This window comes from Apteryx mantelli, chromosome 1 (genome assembly GCF_036417845.1).
Source record: "Apteryx mantelli isolate bAptMan1 chromosome 1, bAptMan1.hap1, whole genome shotgun sequence".
Taxonomy (NCBI): Eukaryota; Metazoa; Chordata; class Aves; order Apterygiformes; family Apterygidae; genus Apteryx; species Apteryx mantelli.
The window spans coordinates 66,655,737-66,674,514 of NC_089978.1; the positions used below are offsets into that span (position 1 = coordinate 66,655,737).

An 18,778-nucleotide genomic window follows, 5' to 3' on the forward strand; every position below is an offset into this window, starting at 1 on the left:
AAGAAACTCTCCAGCTTCAAAGACATAAATTAATAGTGACCAACATTCAAAAAGCCTGAATATCAGTTATTGCTCATTTAAAAAAGCTTGAATATCAGTCATTGCTGCTGTTCAGTTAGGCGAGAAAACAAAGGCAGACAGTCTGCTGGTAGATACTGCTTGCTGAAAACAAACTTTGCAAATAGTCTGTCCTCTGGATCTTTTTGGTTTTGTTTTGTAAGTGTAAAATCTCCAGCATCATGATGAAATGACATGTCTTATGTACTCCTTGTCTCAGGATGTTTGTTTGTACATAAACTCAAATATTGCAATGGGGCTATCATCAGAAAAGCAACTAAGATTAGTGCTATTGTTATTGGTAGATTTCTGTCATGATGATATTTACTTGGATTTTTGTTTTTTAATTGGAGATGTATGTTTACTATATATTACTTGCACTGACATCACATGACTCCCACAGCAGGAAAAGTGAGTTAGATTGTTTTCTTGATGTGTATCAACACCAAGGTGTCAGGTGTAGAAACACTATCGACATTGAACCAGGAAGATGAACAATGTTGATCCAGTTGATAGGGAAATGTCTTCTATTACTCTGCAGAATATAACAGATTTATTTATTTTACTTTGAAATAACAACTTATATGACCAGATTTATTGTACAGTACCTTTTTGATAAGAAGAAAATGCTAAATTTCTTCTGGATCTTCTGAGAGTTAAATTAGCAAGCATCTTAAAGTTATCTGCATTTTTTGCAGGGTATTATAGAAAAATCAAAGATCAAAGGAATTCCAATCATTATTGATGCTGTAAGTACTTTTTTGGTTCATTCAGTGGTTTGACATTTAAGAATCTGTTTAGTAAATGTTTGTCTTACTGGTTTTTGCAGGATGGACTGTGGCTCATTTCCCAGCAGCCTTCTCTTATTCAAGGCTACCAGAGAGCTATTCTCACTCCAAACTATATGGAGTTTAGTAGACTATATGAAGCCATGGTGAGCTATTTTCCTTTCTGATAGTTAAGAATGTGCAAAGTTAGTCTTTTAGTCTGTAGAAATAAACACCTTATTACTGGGTTTAACATTATGTGCTGTTTCTTATATCTGAGAGAAACATAGTATAGGTTTTCATTCCATGAGATAATTGCCACAACATTGCGCATTCTTAAATTGAGCTCTTTTTTTAAAGACCCTTTCTTAAGCATTTTTGACACTTCGAGTATAGAATAAAAATACCAGGACAAACTGATGGTAATGCTTTTTTTCATACACAGAAGTAGCATGTGTTGGATTATTTTGTTCTAGTAGTAAAATATGTACTGTGTATGGAATTCTTGTGTTGTAGCTTAGAGATCCCGTAGACAGTAGTGACCATCATGGATGTGTACTAAGACTCAGCCAAGCCATGGGGAATTTGACAGTTGTTCAAAAGGGAGAACGAGATCTAATTTCAGATGGAGAGAAAGGTAAGTGAAGCCTTTGCTTTTAGCAGTGTGATTTTTGTGTTTGTTCGTTTTCACTTATTGTTCAATGGTTGGACTGTAAGTGTACTGTATAGTAATTGGTTGACTGTATTCCCCTGAAAATTGAAGGGAAGGGAAGGCTGTCTTTGCAGTTCACCTTTAGATGCTTTGTGTAAGGTGATATTTTAAAAGCCTATTAAGTGTAACTTAATAATTCATTTGATGAAAAAATGTGCTTATTTTATTTCTCATTTAAATGGCTATAACATTTTTTATATTACACAGGTACTGAAGGGTTTTTTGTGTGCATGAACTGTTTTAAAATCCTTAGCTGAGAGGGTCTATGTAAGTGCAGATGGTATTGCTAAATTAATGCAGGATAACACTGTTGTTTCACTATATATTGGTGTGTCTGAAAAATGAAGATATCTTTAGGTTCGTGGACTACTCAGGTCCTTGATATTGTCCATCACCATTGGGTTGTAGATTAGCATGTATGTTTATGTCTTGTACGTTAGCCCTGGCAATTTTTTTTTTTTAATTTAGCTATAGATTGCCATTACAACTTCTTAAAACAGTTCCTTATAAATATGGTTAAAGTGTACTTAATAAAACTGGCCATCTGTCCGATGCCAAGATCACTTACTCTGATCAGTATAACATTAATTTATGAGTGCCCTCATCCCATTTTGACTATATGGTCTTGTTTCACATAAGCAGCAGCTCTGCCTGTAATTACTTGAAACACTGATGTCTGACAAACGTTCATGCCACCTCAGAATTATTTTGTATATACATCAATTTTTCATTATTTGGAGTCATAGGAGACTTTTATATATAATAGAAAATACATGTAGTACGACAATTAGTTTGTGCAGAGCCACTTTCCACATGCCTGTTCAATAGTACAGATACTATAGAAGACACTGAGGCCAGCTGGGGTCAGTCAGTCACATAGTACCCAAGCTGTCCTGTGTAGTCCGCTGTCATATCTACACCCAGAGCAGACTTGATTTGTACCCTTTAGTAGCTTTGTACCCTTATTGTACCCTTATTTGTACTCCATACTTAGGGAGAATGCACCCTGTCAGAGGCTAAAACATCCTGGTTCCAGTTTATGCCATCTAAAGAGCTTTAAAACACTAGCATATTTACTTTGTGTATTTTTATGTTCATCATGTTCTTTGCATACCAGACTGTTGCTTTTTTAATGAAAGTCAGGAAAACTGGGGGAGCGCTTAGACTGAGCACGTAATCTAGCATATCTCTGCTCTCCTTTTGGGATCTGTTGTTCTTGAGGTGAATGTACCTCCAGCACTTGCTCTTCATTGTCTCTTCTCCTGCAGGACTCAAAAAAGCAGGGAGTAACCCCAACTCTTTCAGTTTCCTCCAGTGTGGCACAAGTTCGGTACATGTTTTATGTGTGCTTTTGGCGCTTTTCCTTGTTTTGTTTCTTTTTTCCCCCCAACTTTTCTCTGCCTCTGCTGCATTCCGATTTTGTTCTTGCTTAGTTAAGTAGCTGTTTGATTTGAAATATGAATAATTCTGTACCTTTAGGCAGTTGCATGACATGCAGCTATAGGCTACTTTCTTGTCTCTTACATTGGTTCTATCACTGGTGTTTTCTTTGTCATGGATTACAGACATTACAGGCAGCATTCCTGAGCCATGAGAAAGCAGTTGTCAGATTTAATACAGGTTATGATATCTGTTACAAATACTGTTTTTAGGGTTTGTGGTGCTTGTAAGAAAGTTAATTCCTGAGAAATTTGTAGAAATTAAATACTTCAGTCTCCTTTTGACAAGGATGTTCTTTGGGTCCCATCAGCAGAGTCTGCAAGTTACTGTTGGTCAATTTTTGAAATGCTCCTCAAATACAAAATTACATTTAGAAAGGAGATTCTGCTGTCTGCTTTGTGCTGCAACGTAGAACATGTTTTCATGTCACTGACCTTGAATTATCTCCCAGGTTTTTCACTCTTAATTTCTGCTTCTTTTCATCTGTCTGTTCTTTTGATTTAATGTCTTTTTTTTTTTCAGCTGAGACAATATACATGATGATTCCAGCATGAGGGGAAACCCAGATCATTGGATCAGGCCAATGTCCTCTGAGCACAATCACATAATTATGAAAGGATCTGTGTACTCCTGTTGCCTTTTATTTTTCATGTCATCATCCGCCTTTTCATGTCATCATCAGCCTTACCTTTTTTCAGACATTTTCTGCTTGAGCTCATGTACTTATCACACTAATGCTGCAGTTTCCAGATATCACTTTAAAACTTTCTCCTTGAGGAATATAATGCTTGCATAATTTCTGAAAAGTTAAGTCTGAATGCTCTACAGAAGAAGGAGCAATTGCAAGTTTGACTATGTAGCTTTAGTGTTGTGTGTTTGGCTGTTGGGGAAGGGAGGCCTTTTGAGGATGCAGAATTTTGCAGCAGGAAATGCTGTGGCTTGGTTCCTTTTTAGTTTATAGTGATTGTAGTGGTTATTTTCACAATACTGATATTCACATGACTGTAGGGAATTCAGCAGAATTAGTTTAAGACCAAGAAGGTTATAAAGTGATTTGATAGTGGGCTAAAAGTACAGGTGTTGGTGGAGAATTCCTGTCAGTAGGTAGCTCTGTAATCTAAGCAAAATGGCACAACCAGTTCTGATTGGATGCTGAAGCTTAATAAATTCAGATTAAAAATAAGGCAGATTTTGTTAATAGTCCAAGTAGTTAGCTATGAGAATAACATACCTAGAGCTTCAATAGATTCCCAGACTGTAAACTCTCTGGACACTTGTGAGGTTTGTTTTTGTAGAAGATCAGATTGGATGAATGAAATGGTTCCTTATGGCTCTACAATCAGTATAGAATCACCTGTGTGGCCTCTGTGAAATCAGTAACAATCCTCTACTACAAAGGAGGCCTTTCTAAAATTTGTCTCAGTTTCAGATATGACCTGCCAACTGCCCTGTAAACATAATCAGAAAGATTTTAGATTAAGTTTTATATACTGTTTTTCTCTTTCCTTTTGCAATTTCATATTATAGCTTGGTCTACAGTTGTTGATTCCTGTTCTACAAAGATGAGCTTCACCATGTTCTTGGTAGGTGATATCAGTGCCATCACTGACCAGGGTAGAAATGAGTACTCAACCTATGGGTAAAAGGTAAGTCAGCTTTTATTCATTATGACACAGCTCTCTAAGGTTTTCTTTTTATTATTCTTTGGAGAACTGGTCATTAATAAAGTGTGGTTATACCAACCTTAGTTTCTTACATTTTTAAAATTTGGTTAGGTCCTTGAAGTAGCGTGTTTTTTATGTGTCTTTTAGTTTGCTTTCTATTAAAATAAGTTTTTCTGTATTTTCCCTAGCCCTTGTGGTTGTCCTCTCCTCTCCCCTCCAAAAGGCAGTCTTTATGGGTAACCAGCCAGCAGCTGCCTGTGACTACTTTTACCTGGAGCCAGTAGCCAAACATAGTTTCTCTTCTGTTGCCCAGCTGCAGCTATGGTCAAGAGAAGCAAAGAAGTGTGTGAGAGGGAGTGTCTGCTACTGAAAATGGGGTAAAAAGCCAGCCATTGCCATAAATCCCTAGGCAGTGCTTATAATTTCAACCTTTCATTCCCTATACAAATGGAGAGGAAACTATTCAGTGCTTGCCAGTCCCGCTCTCACTTAGATAAAAGCTGTTATGGTGTCCAGCTGCCCAGTAGATTCTGTCTTTGTTTTAACTGGGAGGCAGTACCTTCAGCTCCATTTCTGCTTCTGCAGACTGAGCAAAACGGGGAGGTTGTGCTTCCCATCCACGGTGCCACCCTGTTTCCGTTGCATGCACAGCCCAGCCTTTTGTCTCTCTGACATTATTCTGCAACACTTGTCATCCCCTATCCGAGAAAAGTAAAATAAGATTTGGATTATTTTCCTTTATCTTAATTTGCCTAGTGTCTCACACTCAAGGACCTATCTAAGTTTTAAAAGTGTGAGTAGGGAGTATAACAGTATAAACACCCTTTATATGAAAGCCAACTTACATTTTCCACATCAGTTGAGTGATTTTTCCAGCCCTCCTCATTAATATTGGTTTCACTGTCCTTTTTCACTCAGGTTCATGTTTCTGGGAGTCCACAATCTCCAGCTGTGTACTTTGTGAACTAACTTGCAAAAGGAAAAAGACAAATTTCTCCTAGTATGAGTAGCTGCCAGGTCAGAGATGTATATCAGTAAAAGATTTTAGTCAAGCTCTGATAATGGTCTAAACCTGCATCTTCCATTTGATGAAGCAAAATGGTCCTTGACAGCTATGTTGTTTTGCATAAAAGTTGTGATCTTAAGTCTTTTAATTAAAATGGGATTATTTGTTGTGCTGAGGGATAACTGACGTTAGCTCTCTAATCTAGTTGGATCATATCAGAAGTCAGAATGGTTCTACCTTTCATGAGTGAATCCTTGAGCACTTTAAGAGATGGATAAGTGTAATTACTCCTGCTTTGTGGATGGAGGGAAACAAGTACAGAGAACCTGTTCAGGACATCCAATATTTAGGTATAAAACCTTAATCTCCTGGCTATCTTTTGGTCTGCAGCCTCAATAAATGTGATATTTCACTTCAGAGTGTTAGCCTTCTTTATCTTCAGAAGTATTAAGTGTTTAGTCTTATCTAGCTTTCCCATATTTCACATTTTATGATCTAAATAAAAATATCAAAAATTAATCTCAGTTTTGTTCACTATTAAGAATGTTGTAAATCAAGAACATGTGGACATATGTTACTTTTTGCAGTACATGGGCATTTGGTTTTCTGATTGTAATATATGTTTAGAAGCTCATTTTGTAAGTAAGGCTGCCTTGTGTAGCCAAATTTGAATTTAATGCTTCCCTGTTAACTCACAGTACTTGATCTCAGCAAAACTACTAAATTATTATTTTTTTTTTTAATTTAAGGAGAGGCCAGCTATTTTCAGTTACATAAAAGGCTTTTTTAATAAAACGTGCAATAGCCATGTGTCATTCTCTTGGGTTTTGATCTGCCAGCACAATTCAGATTGGGAGCTCCTTTATTTTAAAACTTGTTGGTAGTGGTAGCTAAGCATGATGTTGTGGTTTGAATGCTTCCCCAAATGCTAATGTTTATCTTATCTTCAAGGCATGCTGAAAAGGGAGTGATGATATCCTATTTTATGTCCTGAAATATATTAGGTAAAATACTACTAAATGAGTTGTCCATAATTCCCCAAGAAGTCTGGGGCAGAGTTTGGAATTGTTTAGTACATTATAACCTAAAACTCTTGAGTTTCTGCTTTCCAGGATTCTGTCACTATGATAACCTTCTTTTTTTTTGTTTCTATTTCACTCATATTTAAATGTAAATTGTTTTAATGGACTTAGGTAAGCAAGAAATCCAGGTGACTCTGTATGACTGAGATGTATTTGTCGCATACAGCTCTGGCAATATTTATGTGCATCTGCAAAGCTCATGCAGTTTAATGGCCGAGCTTACTTTGGAAACTATTGCATAGGGCTGTGGTTGTTCTGACTGTAGCAGATCTCCCTGGCTGTACTTCATCAGTCATTTCCTGAGTGATAATGTTTTATTTGAGCTAGCCATTTCTTATTATGGTTTATGTATGCTTTGTGGATAACTGCTAGGGAGTTGGTTTTTGGTTTTTTGTTTGGCTTTTTTTCCAGAAAGTTATATGGCATAAATCAATTTCCATTAAAAGTCTGTCTATTAAATGTACTTAGTTATTTTTTCAACTCATCACCTTGTGAAATAATGACTTCAGATTTGGTTGCCAAGACCTATTTAAAAACAAAACAAAACACCTCCCACCCCTGCCCAGCCAATTTGATGGGCATTGACTGTGTTTCTGGCTCTTAAGGTCTGTCAGTTGAACTGTAGGTAAACTTCTCCTTTATTTTGGCTGGGACTGATGTCAGACTAATTGACCTACAGTGGCTCTGATTGCTCTCTTTCAATATAGACACGTTATGGCGATTTCAGTCTTAGCAGTTTCCCTGATGTTCAAGATTCAGTCGCCTCAATCTCCTCAACTCTTCTAGAATTTGAAGAGTCAAATTTTCGAGGCCTTTTGATTTAAGCATTCACCACTAGTTTAATGTGGTATTACCTCACTGAGCAATGGACTGAGAAATACTTCATCCTCATGTAAATACATCATTCGCCTTCTTCCTAGGGAAAAGAACTATCTGTCTTTTTGGCACCATCATCGACTATTCAGTCATGTCCATCTAATAACGGTCTTGAAAAGTTGCCACGGGTTGTCGCTGCTTAGCGCAGCATAGAAGGAGGTCAGCTGCCTGGTCTCTAAAGAACTGCTTGATTCAGCCAGCAGGTCACAGGCATTCAGTAGGGGATGCCAGGTTGGTGTGCGGGGGGAAGACAGCAGTTTGGTTTTATTCTTCTGGGAAAACGATGGGAAAAGCATCATGAAGTCTTTGTCGTTTGTGGATTTGGCAGCGTGCCAGTTTGTCTTGGTGGTTGTATGGAATTCCTTCTTCTATTTTAAAAGATCTTAACAGTGGCTATTGTTCAGAGAAGTTTTTCACTGCTTTTCACACTGCCTGTTGTAATGTTCATCATCCTTTTATTTTGAGATGTTCTTTGAGGAACTGAGCCTCTGTGCAGAATTCTCCAAGCATTATACCTTTCCCCCTCATTCAAGTGAGTTTCCTGTAATTCTGCTTCTTTGAAGCTATTGCATGGATTTGTTTTCCAGCATCTCTGTGCACGGTACAAAGGTCTACTTTTGTTGCTGCTTGTGAGGTAGTCTGCACATATTTGAGACTTATTAAAAAAAAACAAAACACACGCACACAGACAAAAGACCACGTTTTTGTAGCAGGGTTTTATAATTGGCCTAGTTTGAGGAGCTCTTGCTATCCTATACAGTTCAAAACTGACTGGAAGGTTGTGGGGCTACAGAATAGAGGCAGATGGTGACATACAGCTAATAAGCAGGGGCTTGTGCTCAGCTGTCAGTCAGAAGGCCTCAAAGCTTTTGAACAGAGGATTTCCATCCTGCCTCCTGCCAGGAGTTCAAGACCTCAAAGTGAAAATCCTGTGAGATACCATCTTCAAAGTAGCAGAATTAGAGGTAATTTCTCCAATGTACTGTATTTAAAAAAAAGAAAAAAAAAAAGACATACCTTTTTCAAATAGCTAACTCAGAAAAGCATTGCACTTGTGAAATTTGACATTAACTACTATTCACTGAGAAACACATCTAGAATTTTAATTTGGGATTGGGGGTGGGGAGGGGAGAAGAGTGATTGGGAAAATTAACTGCTGGGAGCACTGCAGTGGTGTCTGCTATGTTCATAGTGACTAATGAATCTTTGCCCTCTCAGTAGCAGCAAAAATGCACAACTGCCTGGCCTGATGAGCCCAGCAATTACTGCTGGAAGAATTGGTAGGAGACAGAAGTGAAGTACAATTCTTTGCTGCACTCAGTAACAAAAAGCAGAAATGAACTATGCAAATGAGCTGCAAATGGTTTGATTGTGATAAGTAGTATTTTACATCTTGCTTTTTAAGAAGATTTACCTGCATGTCCTCCATTTTTCATACAGATTTCTCCACTATCTAAAAGTCATGGTTCCTTTTGAATAAAAAATAAGAATAATATTCCCTCTGTAACACCTGGGCTGCACTATTCATACATCTTGGAGAAACCCCATCTAAGCAACTTCAAAAAATTGAAGTAGGAGCTGTTGTCACAAGATACTGCTCTCCTATTTGAAAGGATTGTTTGTGTACTCCTGGATTGGAGACCCTAGCAGCTGAGGTGCTAAGGTTCACTACTTGGCCACCATTTACACTACCAGATCTTCCTTTCTGCTAGGAGAGAAAAATACATTCCTCAGGCTTTTCTTCAAAGCCAGCAAGAAGGAAAGCTAAGGATAGATACATACTCACAAGAGAGTTTGGAGAAGGGTAGCGGAATTGATGCTGTTTTCTTTTTGTATGCTTTATGTAACCCTATGACTCCTCCTTGGGCTTGTTGAGAGTGAAGGACAAGGGAGTTAAATTTAGTGAAACCATTTCCATGTCCTTCATAGCTTAAGTTCCACAAAGGGGTCAGTTCGACCAAGAACCTTTGTATGTTCAGAGTAGAAATGCAACATCTGATGCTCAGGTCTAGCCTATCCATGGTAATATTGCTGACAGAAACACACATGCATGCTCATGACATTGTTGATACGCAAAAAAAAAATCTCTCTCTTTACATATTACTTTTACAAAGCCTGAGGAAAAGACTGCTTTCAGTAAAGTTTCTTTCTGATGCGCATGGCAGGTTTGGGGTTTTTTAGTTCTATTCTTCTGCATTTGTTCTTTGCAATACAAACACCTCACCTTACATTTGTAAACTCTGAAGGTCAGAGACTCTGGAGAGCTGTGTTTGTACAATGGCTTGGTAGAGGTATCTGGTCTAGTTTGAGGCTGATGCTTACAATGGCAGTATCAAGAGTATGTGTAAACATGAATCACCAAATTGATTAGTGATCGAGTCTTCTGTGCAGTCTGAGTAAAGTGGAAAAAGTAACGTGTATACGTTGTGAGAAGTTACTCATAAAGGATTGAAAAGTGATTGGAAAAGTATTTTTAAAACGCTAATGCATTTTTGTTTTTCAAAAACAGTATTTTTCAGCATGTGCTGCTTTCTGTGGGTTTCTTCAGACATTAACCCTCGCAGCTACGGTGGTGTCGTAAACAGGAAAAATGAACATGACTGTTTTTGGTTTGTTTGTTCGTAGTACTTGTATGCAGTCACGAAGGAAGCAGCCGGAGATCTGGTGGACAGGGGGACCTCCTTTCAGGTTCTCTTGGAGTCTTAGCACACTGGGCATTTCTTGCTGGAGCAGAAAAAACAAATGGGTATGAATATTAATAAATAACTTCTTAATTCTTGTCAGTCTGTGTTCTCCTATGACATCTGCTATAGAAATTTCCAAATGAAATGGGAGTAATTAGGACTAAGGTAAACATGTTCTTCTTAAAATGTGTGTTCTAGAGGACTAAGTGTAATAGTTCCAGTTTTAAGAAGACGAATTTTTCAGTAATCTAACATCTCCCAAGTTTGAAGCAGAAGAAGAATATGAATGTGGCTCAGTTCCAAGGACACTTATGTATGGGGTGTGTGTTTTCAAAATAATTGAATTTAGGCAGAAAGTATGAAGACTAAATAAGTGGCAATCGCTGGTAGTAATATCTCTATATTACAAAAAAGTTGTCATTTAGTTTTATTTCTGCAATTTGATGAATTATCTTGCATTGTAGCTAAGGAATACAGTAAGTCATGTAAGCTGAGACTTGTAAATAAAATATGATTTCAAAGAGGGTGACTATTTAAAGGGACAAGCGTCACTCCAGTTTGCTCATATATAAAGCAGCCTTGCACTTGCAGCTGACAGTCAGCTCTCTTGTTAAATTATGTCAATCCCTGGCAGACTAGTTGGTCCATATAGTCTTGTAGCCCTTCTGTGAAAGGAGCTGCTTTAAAGAAAATCAGAAAGAACTTGGCACAAGCAGTCAGGGAATAACAGTCTCTGTTCCAAGTAAATAATGAGCTGTAGATGTTCTCCTTTTAAAGGGAGAACTGCTCTGTTTAAAAAAAGAGCAAATATTGCTTCACTCTTGCTGTCAATGATTTATTATGTCTGTCAATCCAGAAGCTGTTCACCAAGTAAAAAGATTTTCCTGTGCAACTTTTAAATATGTTAGCTCTTGGTATGATTGCATGTTCCTCTAGTTTTTTTAGTATATGAGATCATAGATTATATGAGAAGTCAATTTGGAGTGTTTTGTTTCTTGGCTGAAAACATTTGTTTTGATATTACCATTTTATTATTTGTTTCTTCCCAAGGCTTTCTTTTCATTATTTGCTCATATGGCAGTTTCTCTCTTTTTCTAGGTATCTTTTCATTCCTTGTGAATCCTTTCAATATCAGGGGTATTTGTTTTAGAGAGAAGATATCCAGGGCTGAACACAGTATTGAAGCTAAGGCATATAGCTGATTTACTGTTTTTGTTGGGGCTCTTGTTTTTCAGAGCTTCTGTCCAATTCTTTGTGCATCTGAGTTTTGTCTTGCTGGTCTGCCACTGAGTGTGGCTGTCTGCAGCAATCACCAGATCCTTGCTCCTGTTTTCATCTTTCTCTAGTTGGTTAAATTCCAAATATAATGATTATCTCCTTGTTCCCAGAATATAAACTAAGAATTATGTAATGTCTTTATATTCTATAGTTGCTCCCTTTCTCCTTTTAATTCAGTTCTCTCATAGGCTTTCCAATTAATTTTTTCTGTATTCCTGAACATTTGAACTTCCTTTTAGATTTTCTTTCTTTTCTATTCTAAGTTTGCATTTTGCTTACCACAATTTGTTTGCTTTTTCTGGTGGTGGTTCTTTTTGTTTAACAGTATGATTTCATGCTGCCATTACAGGAATGAAGAGGTGTGTTGTAATCTTTCAGATGCTACATGCAGATGCATCCATGCATCCATAGGAGTTATCTAATCTGTGCTTGTGTTACTGTTAGAGCATGGTATTAGATCCCCCAGTAGGAATAAGGGACCATTTGAACCAGACTTAAACATGCTGAGAAGTTTGACATGCCCAGAATGAAAAATGAAACCAGGCTTGTTTCTGTGTCTGAAGTTGCAGCTACCGCTAAAGGAGTAACTGCAATTTCATTTTTGCATGGAGTACAACAGACAAGCTCTTTGGAGAGTTAACGAACATAGCTCATGTTCTCCAAGACGTTTTGGTGCTGCTCTCCTGATTTGGGCTCCTGTGGCTTTTCCAAACAGTCCCCTCAGAACTCCCTTTACTTTGTAGGTGCAGGAAAGTGGGAGAATCTAATTGGCATCAGCACTACATTGTGCCTCCTGAGGTGTTGTAAGGTGACCTTTCTCAAAAACCTGCGATGCTTTTCTTATCTTGTGTGCTCCAGGAAAGGAGAAGCTGTTTGACTTCAGTGACTCAAGGCCTCAGCTGCTCGATTGCACTGTAGGCAGTCCGGCTAGTCCTCCCACACTTGTGGCTGGCTGGGTTGTTTCAAAATGGATTTGTACGGAGGAGGATCTTAAAATAGGTTAAGATTGCTTTGGCATTTAAGGGTTCTAATGGTATAGTACATAGGATTCACTGTAGTAAATAGGCAGGATGCTAAGGTGATGGAATATGGTATGTAATAAATTGGTTATCTGGTAGCCTTAGAAATAGGTGCAAAACCTTAAGCTGTCTTGAGCCCAAAAGTCTATGCACAATTCTTGTTTCAGAGCGGTATTTGGGCATGCAGGATTGTGACTCTTATGATGGCTTAAATGTTCACTCCCGCACCTTGATGAGCATATGAAGTTGCTGTTTTCAGGGGAAAAAAGCTGCCCCGCTAACACCTAAGCTTAAACCCACATTCTGCTTTGCCTGTGCTTTATATAGTGATGCTTCACAAAACTGTTACTTTGCACAGAGATCAGTAGGTCTTTAGTGACTTATGGCCAACTGTAACCCAGCCTGGACTGAGCTCTTTGCAGTCTGTAAGCAGTCAGCAGCCGAAGCCCACGGCTGGCTGCTTATTTATTCTGCAGTTGTTTGACTCTGCTCTGGTGCTGTAAGGGCAGCAGAAACAGCTCCCCAGCCTGGGCTGTGAGAAGGTGCCTCGGAGGAGGCAGCTCACTGGCAGCTCTTAAACATGTTGTAGGGCAGCATTAGGAGAAGGTGCCTTAATTTCTGTTGTTGTCTGCACCCCTCTGAAGCTGATCTAATGAAATACAATGACCCTCAGTGCAGTCACTGGGGTATTTATGCATCTTCTCGTTGACCATGTAAGGGACCAACCTGGTGGTCCTTGAGCCCAGCGCTGTCTCTGAGACCAGGCCCCCTCTGCTGCCTGTGGTGACAGGACATAAGAAGGTAAAGCAGAAGGCAACAGAGAAAGAAAAGTATATTTCTTGTAGGCCACCTGAGACGGACAGTTGCCTGAGCCACCCCATTTTTAAGCACTCTTATACCACTGCAGGGGCATAAGGGATTCAGGCCCACCACAAAGAAGCTCCCAGGCTCTTTGTGGGGAAGAAGGATGTGTGCCGGACCTCAGAGCACAGTGGTAGAGACTCATTTTTGCATGAGGTGAAAGGTAGCTTGAAGCTACACATCAGCCATCCTCTCCTGCCTCAGAGCCACAGGGCCAGTGTAAAATTCCCTATTGTCTGCATTTGTGCCATATAAAACTACACCAAGTTACTCAACAAGAGGGAAGGAAAGGGAGTTAAAAGACTGCTAGGTGAGACTTTAGTATCCCTCTGAAGGAAAGGAAGAGGATTTACATAGGTAAAACTAGACATGGAACACCTGTTTACCTATTTTTAACAAGTATATTTTTCTTTTGCACCCTTCAGCCATGGTATTGTTTCCTCATTGTCATGTGCTATGCCGTGGGAAGGGAAATATTTTTTAGAAAAAATTCAGCCAAAGATGCTCTGCAATACAAGAATCTTGCTTAAAAGACCTTCCCTACAATGCTGACAAACACATTTGGGTCCAAAGATTATGTCCGCCATGGCAACAAAAGTAGAGGGACTGGAGAATATCAGAAGTACAGTAGCCAACTTTGTGCATGCAAGTGATGTCAATGCTGAATTACATGCCACCGTATCATATTTCAGTTGAACTGAGCTCACCTGCAGCTCTCCTATTATATTATTAGACTTAGGAATTACACAAGACTCTGCTTTAGAAAAAAAAGTTCAGATTTTGTTTATAATTAATTTTTTATTCCCTTTTAGTCAAAATCCGTTTCTAGTGGCTGCATTTGGAGCTTGCTCTCTTACAAGGCAATGTAACAACCAAGCCTTTCAAAAATTCGGACGTTCAATGACTGCCTCTGACATGGTTTCAGAAGTTGGAACAGCTTTTAACAAACTTTTTGAAACCTGAAGCCAAAGCAGCAGACAGGAAGAAAAGGAAGAACAATGACTGCAAGAATAATTACATTTACAGTAGAATTTACATAAGTAATGCACCCTTTCAAGTGCTGTAGCAGCATTGGTATGCTAGGTAGATTTTTTTTTTTATTTTTAAGAATAGAAAAATATGATTAATGTAGATATTTTTTAAGAGTTTGGAATACAAAAATGTTTTGGCTGAAATAAGCTGTAGTTGCAGATCTGTTATAATATAATAAAACTAAACTGAAAGTATTCCTTTGTTCTTTTTCATAGTTATTGAGCAATAACTAAAGTGTGAACTGTAAAAAAAAAAAAAAAAAATGCACTTGATATTTAGATGAAAGTAAAACTTCCACCAGCTCAATTGAATTTCTTGGCTCGCACCAAGGTTGTCATGATTTCATTCTTAGACTCTGTGTCTAGAATTAGCTATTGCACTTCATTTTTCGTCATGCTAATATATTCACTTTAAAAAAAAAAGGCCTCTTTGGAAAGGGAATGCATGAGAGTTGCTTTAGATTTTGAATGTAATTAGTTGCCTTTGTCCATTCCCAGCCCCAGAGGCAGCATTCATTTTGACAATACATCCCCTCCTGCAATATGGATTGTCTTGTTTTTTGGAAAAAATTCCCCCACTGCAGAATAAGGATATACTATAGGTATATTAACATTAAACAATAATTGTTCTTACCTGCGAAAATTTTACTTTATATTTCTTCAGCTGCTCTCAAGTCATCTAGAACTGAATATGATAAACTTTGTGAAATTATAATTTGGAGAGGTAAGTACTAGGTACGGTGAGAAACTCAGTGATACCTAACTGAACTGGTCAAACTCTCACTGATAGTGGAAGAGGGAAGTGCTGTTATAATACAAATTGCCTGCTGAACTAGAGCTCTGAGACCATCAGTGTACATGTGTGTATGTGGCTATTTGTCAACCAGCAAAAAACATTAATTGAACAAACAAAAGGTAGACAGCTGCACCTATTTCTACAGTCTTAGTGTACATAGGCAGTCATATACTGCAAGTTGAACGTAGGAATAGGAAAACAGTGGTAGGGGCTTGAGCTCTGAGTTTCAGCAACTGAGTTTATAGGCTTTTTGCTCTTATCATTATCAACACAGAGACAGCACTCCTAGTGTCATGGCCATGTCTGGCTTGTTGGCAGAGCTGATGACTGTTGGATGCAAAGAGGAAGTTGTGTGGGATTTTTGTACAATATCATTTCTTAAATTTTTGGAAATTCAGTCTAAGGTGATAGGGATTGAACCAATATGGAGAGAGGGGCACGTTCATTCAAAGTACATTTACAGAAACTTCAGTAAGGTCTGGAAGTGGATATTACCATTTAAACCTGCAGTCTAGCTCTAAGTGTACATACTCATTAGAGTACAGGAACAAGCATATGAAGTGTCTAGTTATTACAGTAGATGTTATATATTGATTTCAACCACTCTTCCAGTGATCTAATTCTAGATTGGAATATGGTGTCATGCATACAAGTCAGATTGCATTTTCACACCTTGCAATAGCTTCCCACAAAAAACACCTGAAATCATAAAGGCTGCTCTGAATATTTCCCTCCTGCCCTTATAATTAATACTTCTGGATGCACTGTGACTACTACCTCACCCCAATGCATTTTTTTTTTTAAAACCAGCTGCCTATTTTTAAAATAGGTTTTTAAATATTTGCTCATTTTGATCTGTGAGGGTTCACAGACTTTTTAGATTAGAGCAACTGTCTCCTCATACGAGCTGGATTTTCAGTGTTTAATTTAAGCAGTTTTGTAAACTGTCTACATCCTTGCGGAAAATACACTACTATTGTTTCTCCCATTGAAACTATTTGAGAAGCCTGAGTCCTTCTAAATAAAATCATGAAGTTAAAACTGATTTTAAAACAGCTACTGACTTTCTTTAAAAAAAAAAAAAAAAAAGCATTTTTGTATTTGGAACATCAATGGTATTATTTCAAAATTGCATTTGCAGGCAAAGCCAATCAATTAACTGAGATCAGTACAGATTTCAATCTGCCATGTTGGTTTTAAATCTACACAAAAGTTGTAACTTTGTTATTCACCAATGTATACAAATTGTTACAATTTAATTTTACAACATTCTGGAAATGTAGCAGTTTCTTTCCATAGGAAATAAAAATATAGCAAATAAACTGCGGTGCATACTGTGTTTGGTGTGTTATTGGTGCAATTGTATTTCACCAGACTGTGTTTGGTGGTGTAATTATATTTCCCACAGAAGCTGAGCAACTTCTGGAAGGAAAATGTTTGTTATTCATTCCAGTTTACTATTGGTGTACGCAACACAGCCAATAACAAATTTAAAATAGGAACAGTATCAAATAAGCATCTACCTAAGTGCTCCTAATGAAGAGTTCGTCTGCCTTCTATTGAAGTATAGGTAACCACAAAGGTAGCAGAAACACAACTACTGATTTTATTCTCTACTTAACCACCTAAAAGAAAACTTTTATCCTTCTGAACTGATTACTTGTGGGAACTATATTTTCAAAAGAAATTCCTTATATATGAGCCCATGTTCTTGTTCTCCCCATCTTTTCACAAAAGTATTTGCACCAATAGGGAAGTACATACCACACAAACTCAGGCAATAGCATACAGCTCTTCTAACATGGAAGGCAGGATTCTCTGCATCTCACTGCATCCACACCATCCATCTTTTAAAGGTAACAGGACAAAAAAAGTATTCTCTGTTGTTCTTCTGCGTGACTTACTTAAGGTATGCTTTTGCCTGTATGGATTTTTAACATACGATGTATAACAGCCATTTTATTTTCAATACTGATGCTTAACACTGATCCAAACTGATGACCTTTCCTTGTCTTTGATCCTTTGTCTAGTCTTGGACAAGTATGTTACAGTTGATTTCATTCACCGCTACGAAATATATGCAATTACTTACTTTACAGCGGAATTAATAACCAAACAGGTAATATGCTAAACATACTAATTATTACTTTCCAATTCTGATCGACAGATTCTGAACTTGCCGTGCTTCCAGTGTTAGGGAAATCTCAATGTATTTTGTGCAAAAGCAAACTGAAAATTAAGTCTTACAGGTAGGTGGTTAGCATCTTAATATGGTTAAAGATTTCACAGAGTCAAATGAGCAACACTGCACCATGGAAATACTTCAAGGCTAGAAGTGTTACCTCCTTCTATGCCTGAGAAAATATAATGGTTTAAACTAGTGTTCTCACCTGCACAGATGGGCCTAAGTTTCTGCCTCTGCTTTTTAGTTCTCGGTGTCAGCTCAGCAAAACAGTGTGCAAATGCAGACCATGTAGCAATCAATCAGGGCTATCAGGAATATACTGAGGTATGTGTTAGACAACACTGCTGCTTCTGAACTGCAGCATATTTTGGATGCTTGCAGAGCCTCCACCTCATACACACCAACTGAAAGTCGAAGTAACAGCTGAATTCTTACATTTACTGAGTAATAGCATGGTCATTTTTGTTCAGATTATATTACATCTTTGTTAGCCATTCTGTTCTGAAGATTTTATTTGGAAATTATTAATATTTACAACTGTTCTGAAAATAATTGCAATCAAAAAAAGTCCAGTGATGAAGGATCAGCTTTTTTTCCCATTCTTCTCCTCTGCTTGCCCTCCTTCCACAATTTCCCAGGTTGAAACAGCAGTTCTGTCCTGTAAGAATAAATAAGTGGGTCAATCCTAGCAGTCGAGATTATACAGGTATCTGTATCTGGCTAAATCCTGTTCAGTATGCCCCGCAACATACCAGATAGATCTAAATGAGTATGGAGCATTTTTGTCTTTCTTTAAATATATGTGAAAGATGGGTTTTTAAGCAAGCCGCATACAGCAAAGTTATTACTCGTTAGGCACACACATGCACACACACAAAAAAAAAGTGATACCATTTCAGAGAATGCCTTCATTCCTAATACTCAGAAGTTGGAAACAAACCCATAGAATTCTCCCCAGTTAGTTAGTTAAGAAAGAAAAAAAAACCAAACCCCCACCTCACTGCAAGAGTAAAGGTAAATTCCGTAGTACAGCATGCTGCAGCAAGTGTATATTCTCTCTCAAATGAGTAACATCTGTTAAACTCACACAGAACTCAGTGAATTTTCATGTTAAATCTTCTACTGTATATGGAAAAACATCTCTCTCCTAGGCCAGTACATGAGAATAAATTGCCTAACACTGAGTTTTAGAATGATAGTAGTTTGTTGCTGTGAATATCTGTAAGGGATTACTGTCACAGTTTTGAAAGCATATACAGTCAAACTGGTCATTTCTGACTATTACAATCTAGCTGTTGAAAATGAAAAAGTTGATCTGAA

The 18,778-nt window shown here is 37.9% G+C and overlaps 2 protein-coding genes across 4 annotated transcripts in view; one reads left to right on the forward strand and one right to left on the reverse strand.

Moving 5' to 3' along the window:
- NAXD (NAD(P)HX dehydratase) overlaps nt 1-14,672 on the forward strand; it is a 50,249-nt gene extending 35,577 nt beyond the window's left edge. For both annotated transcript variants that reach the window (XM_067293923.1, XM_067293930.1), the window contains exons 8-12: nt 756-806; nt 887-991; nt 1,341-1,461; nt 10,230-10,350; nt 14,259-14,672. In XM_067293923.1, coding sequence (XP_067150024.1) covers nt 756-806; nt 887-991; nt 1,341-1,461; nt 10,230-10,350; nt 14,259-14,409 — 549 coding nt within the window. In that variant the 3' untranslated portion in view covers nt 14,410-14,672. The remainder of the gene's footprint in view (nt 1-755; nt 807-886; nt 992-1,340; nt 1,462-10,229; nt 10,351-14,258) is intronic.
- Nucleotides 14,673-16,347: 1,675 nt separating this feature from the next.
- The window catches only part of CARS2 (cysteinyl-tRNA synthetase 2, mitochondrial), a 45,447-nt gene continuing 43,016 nt past the window's right edge, over nt 16,348-18,778 (reverse strand). For both annotated transcript variants that reach the window (XM_067293942.1, XM_013954126.2), the window contains exon 14: nt 16,348-18,116. In XM_067293942.1, coding sequence (XP_067150043.1) covers nt 18,042-18,116 — 75 coding nt within the window. In that variant the 3' untranslated portion in view covers nt 16,348-18,041. The remainder of the gene's footprint in view (nt 18,117-18,778) is intronic.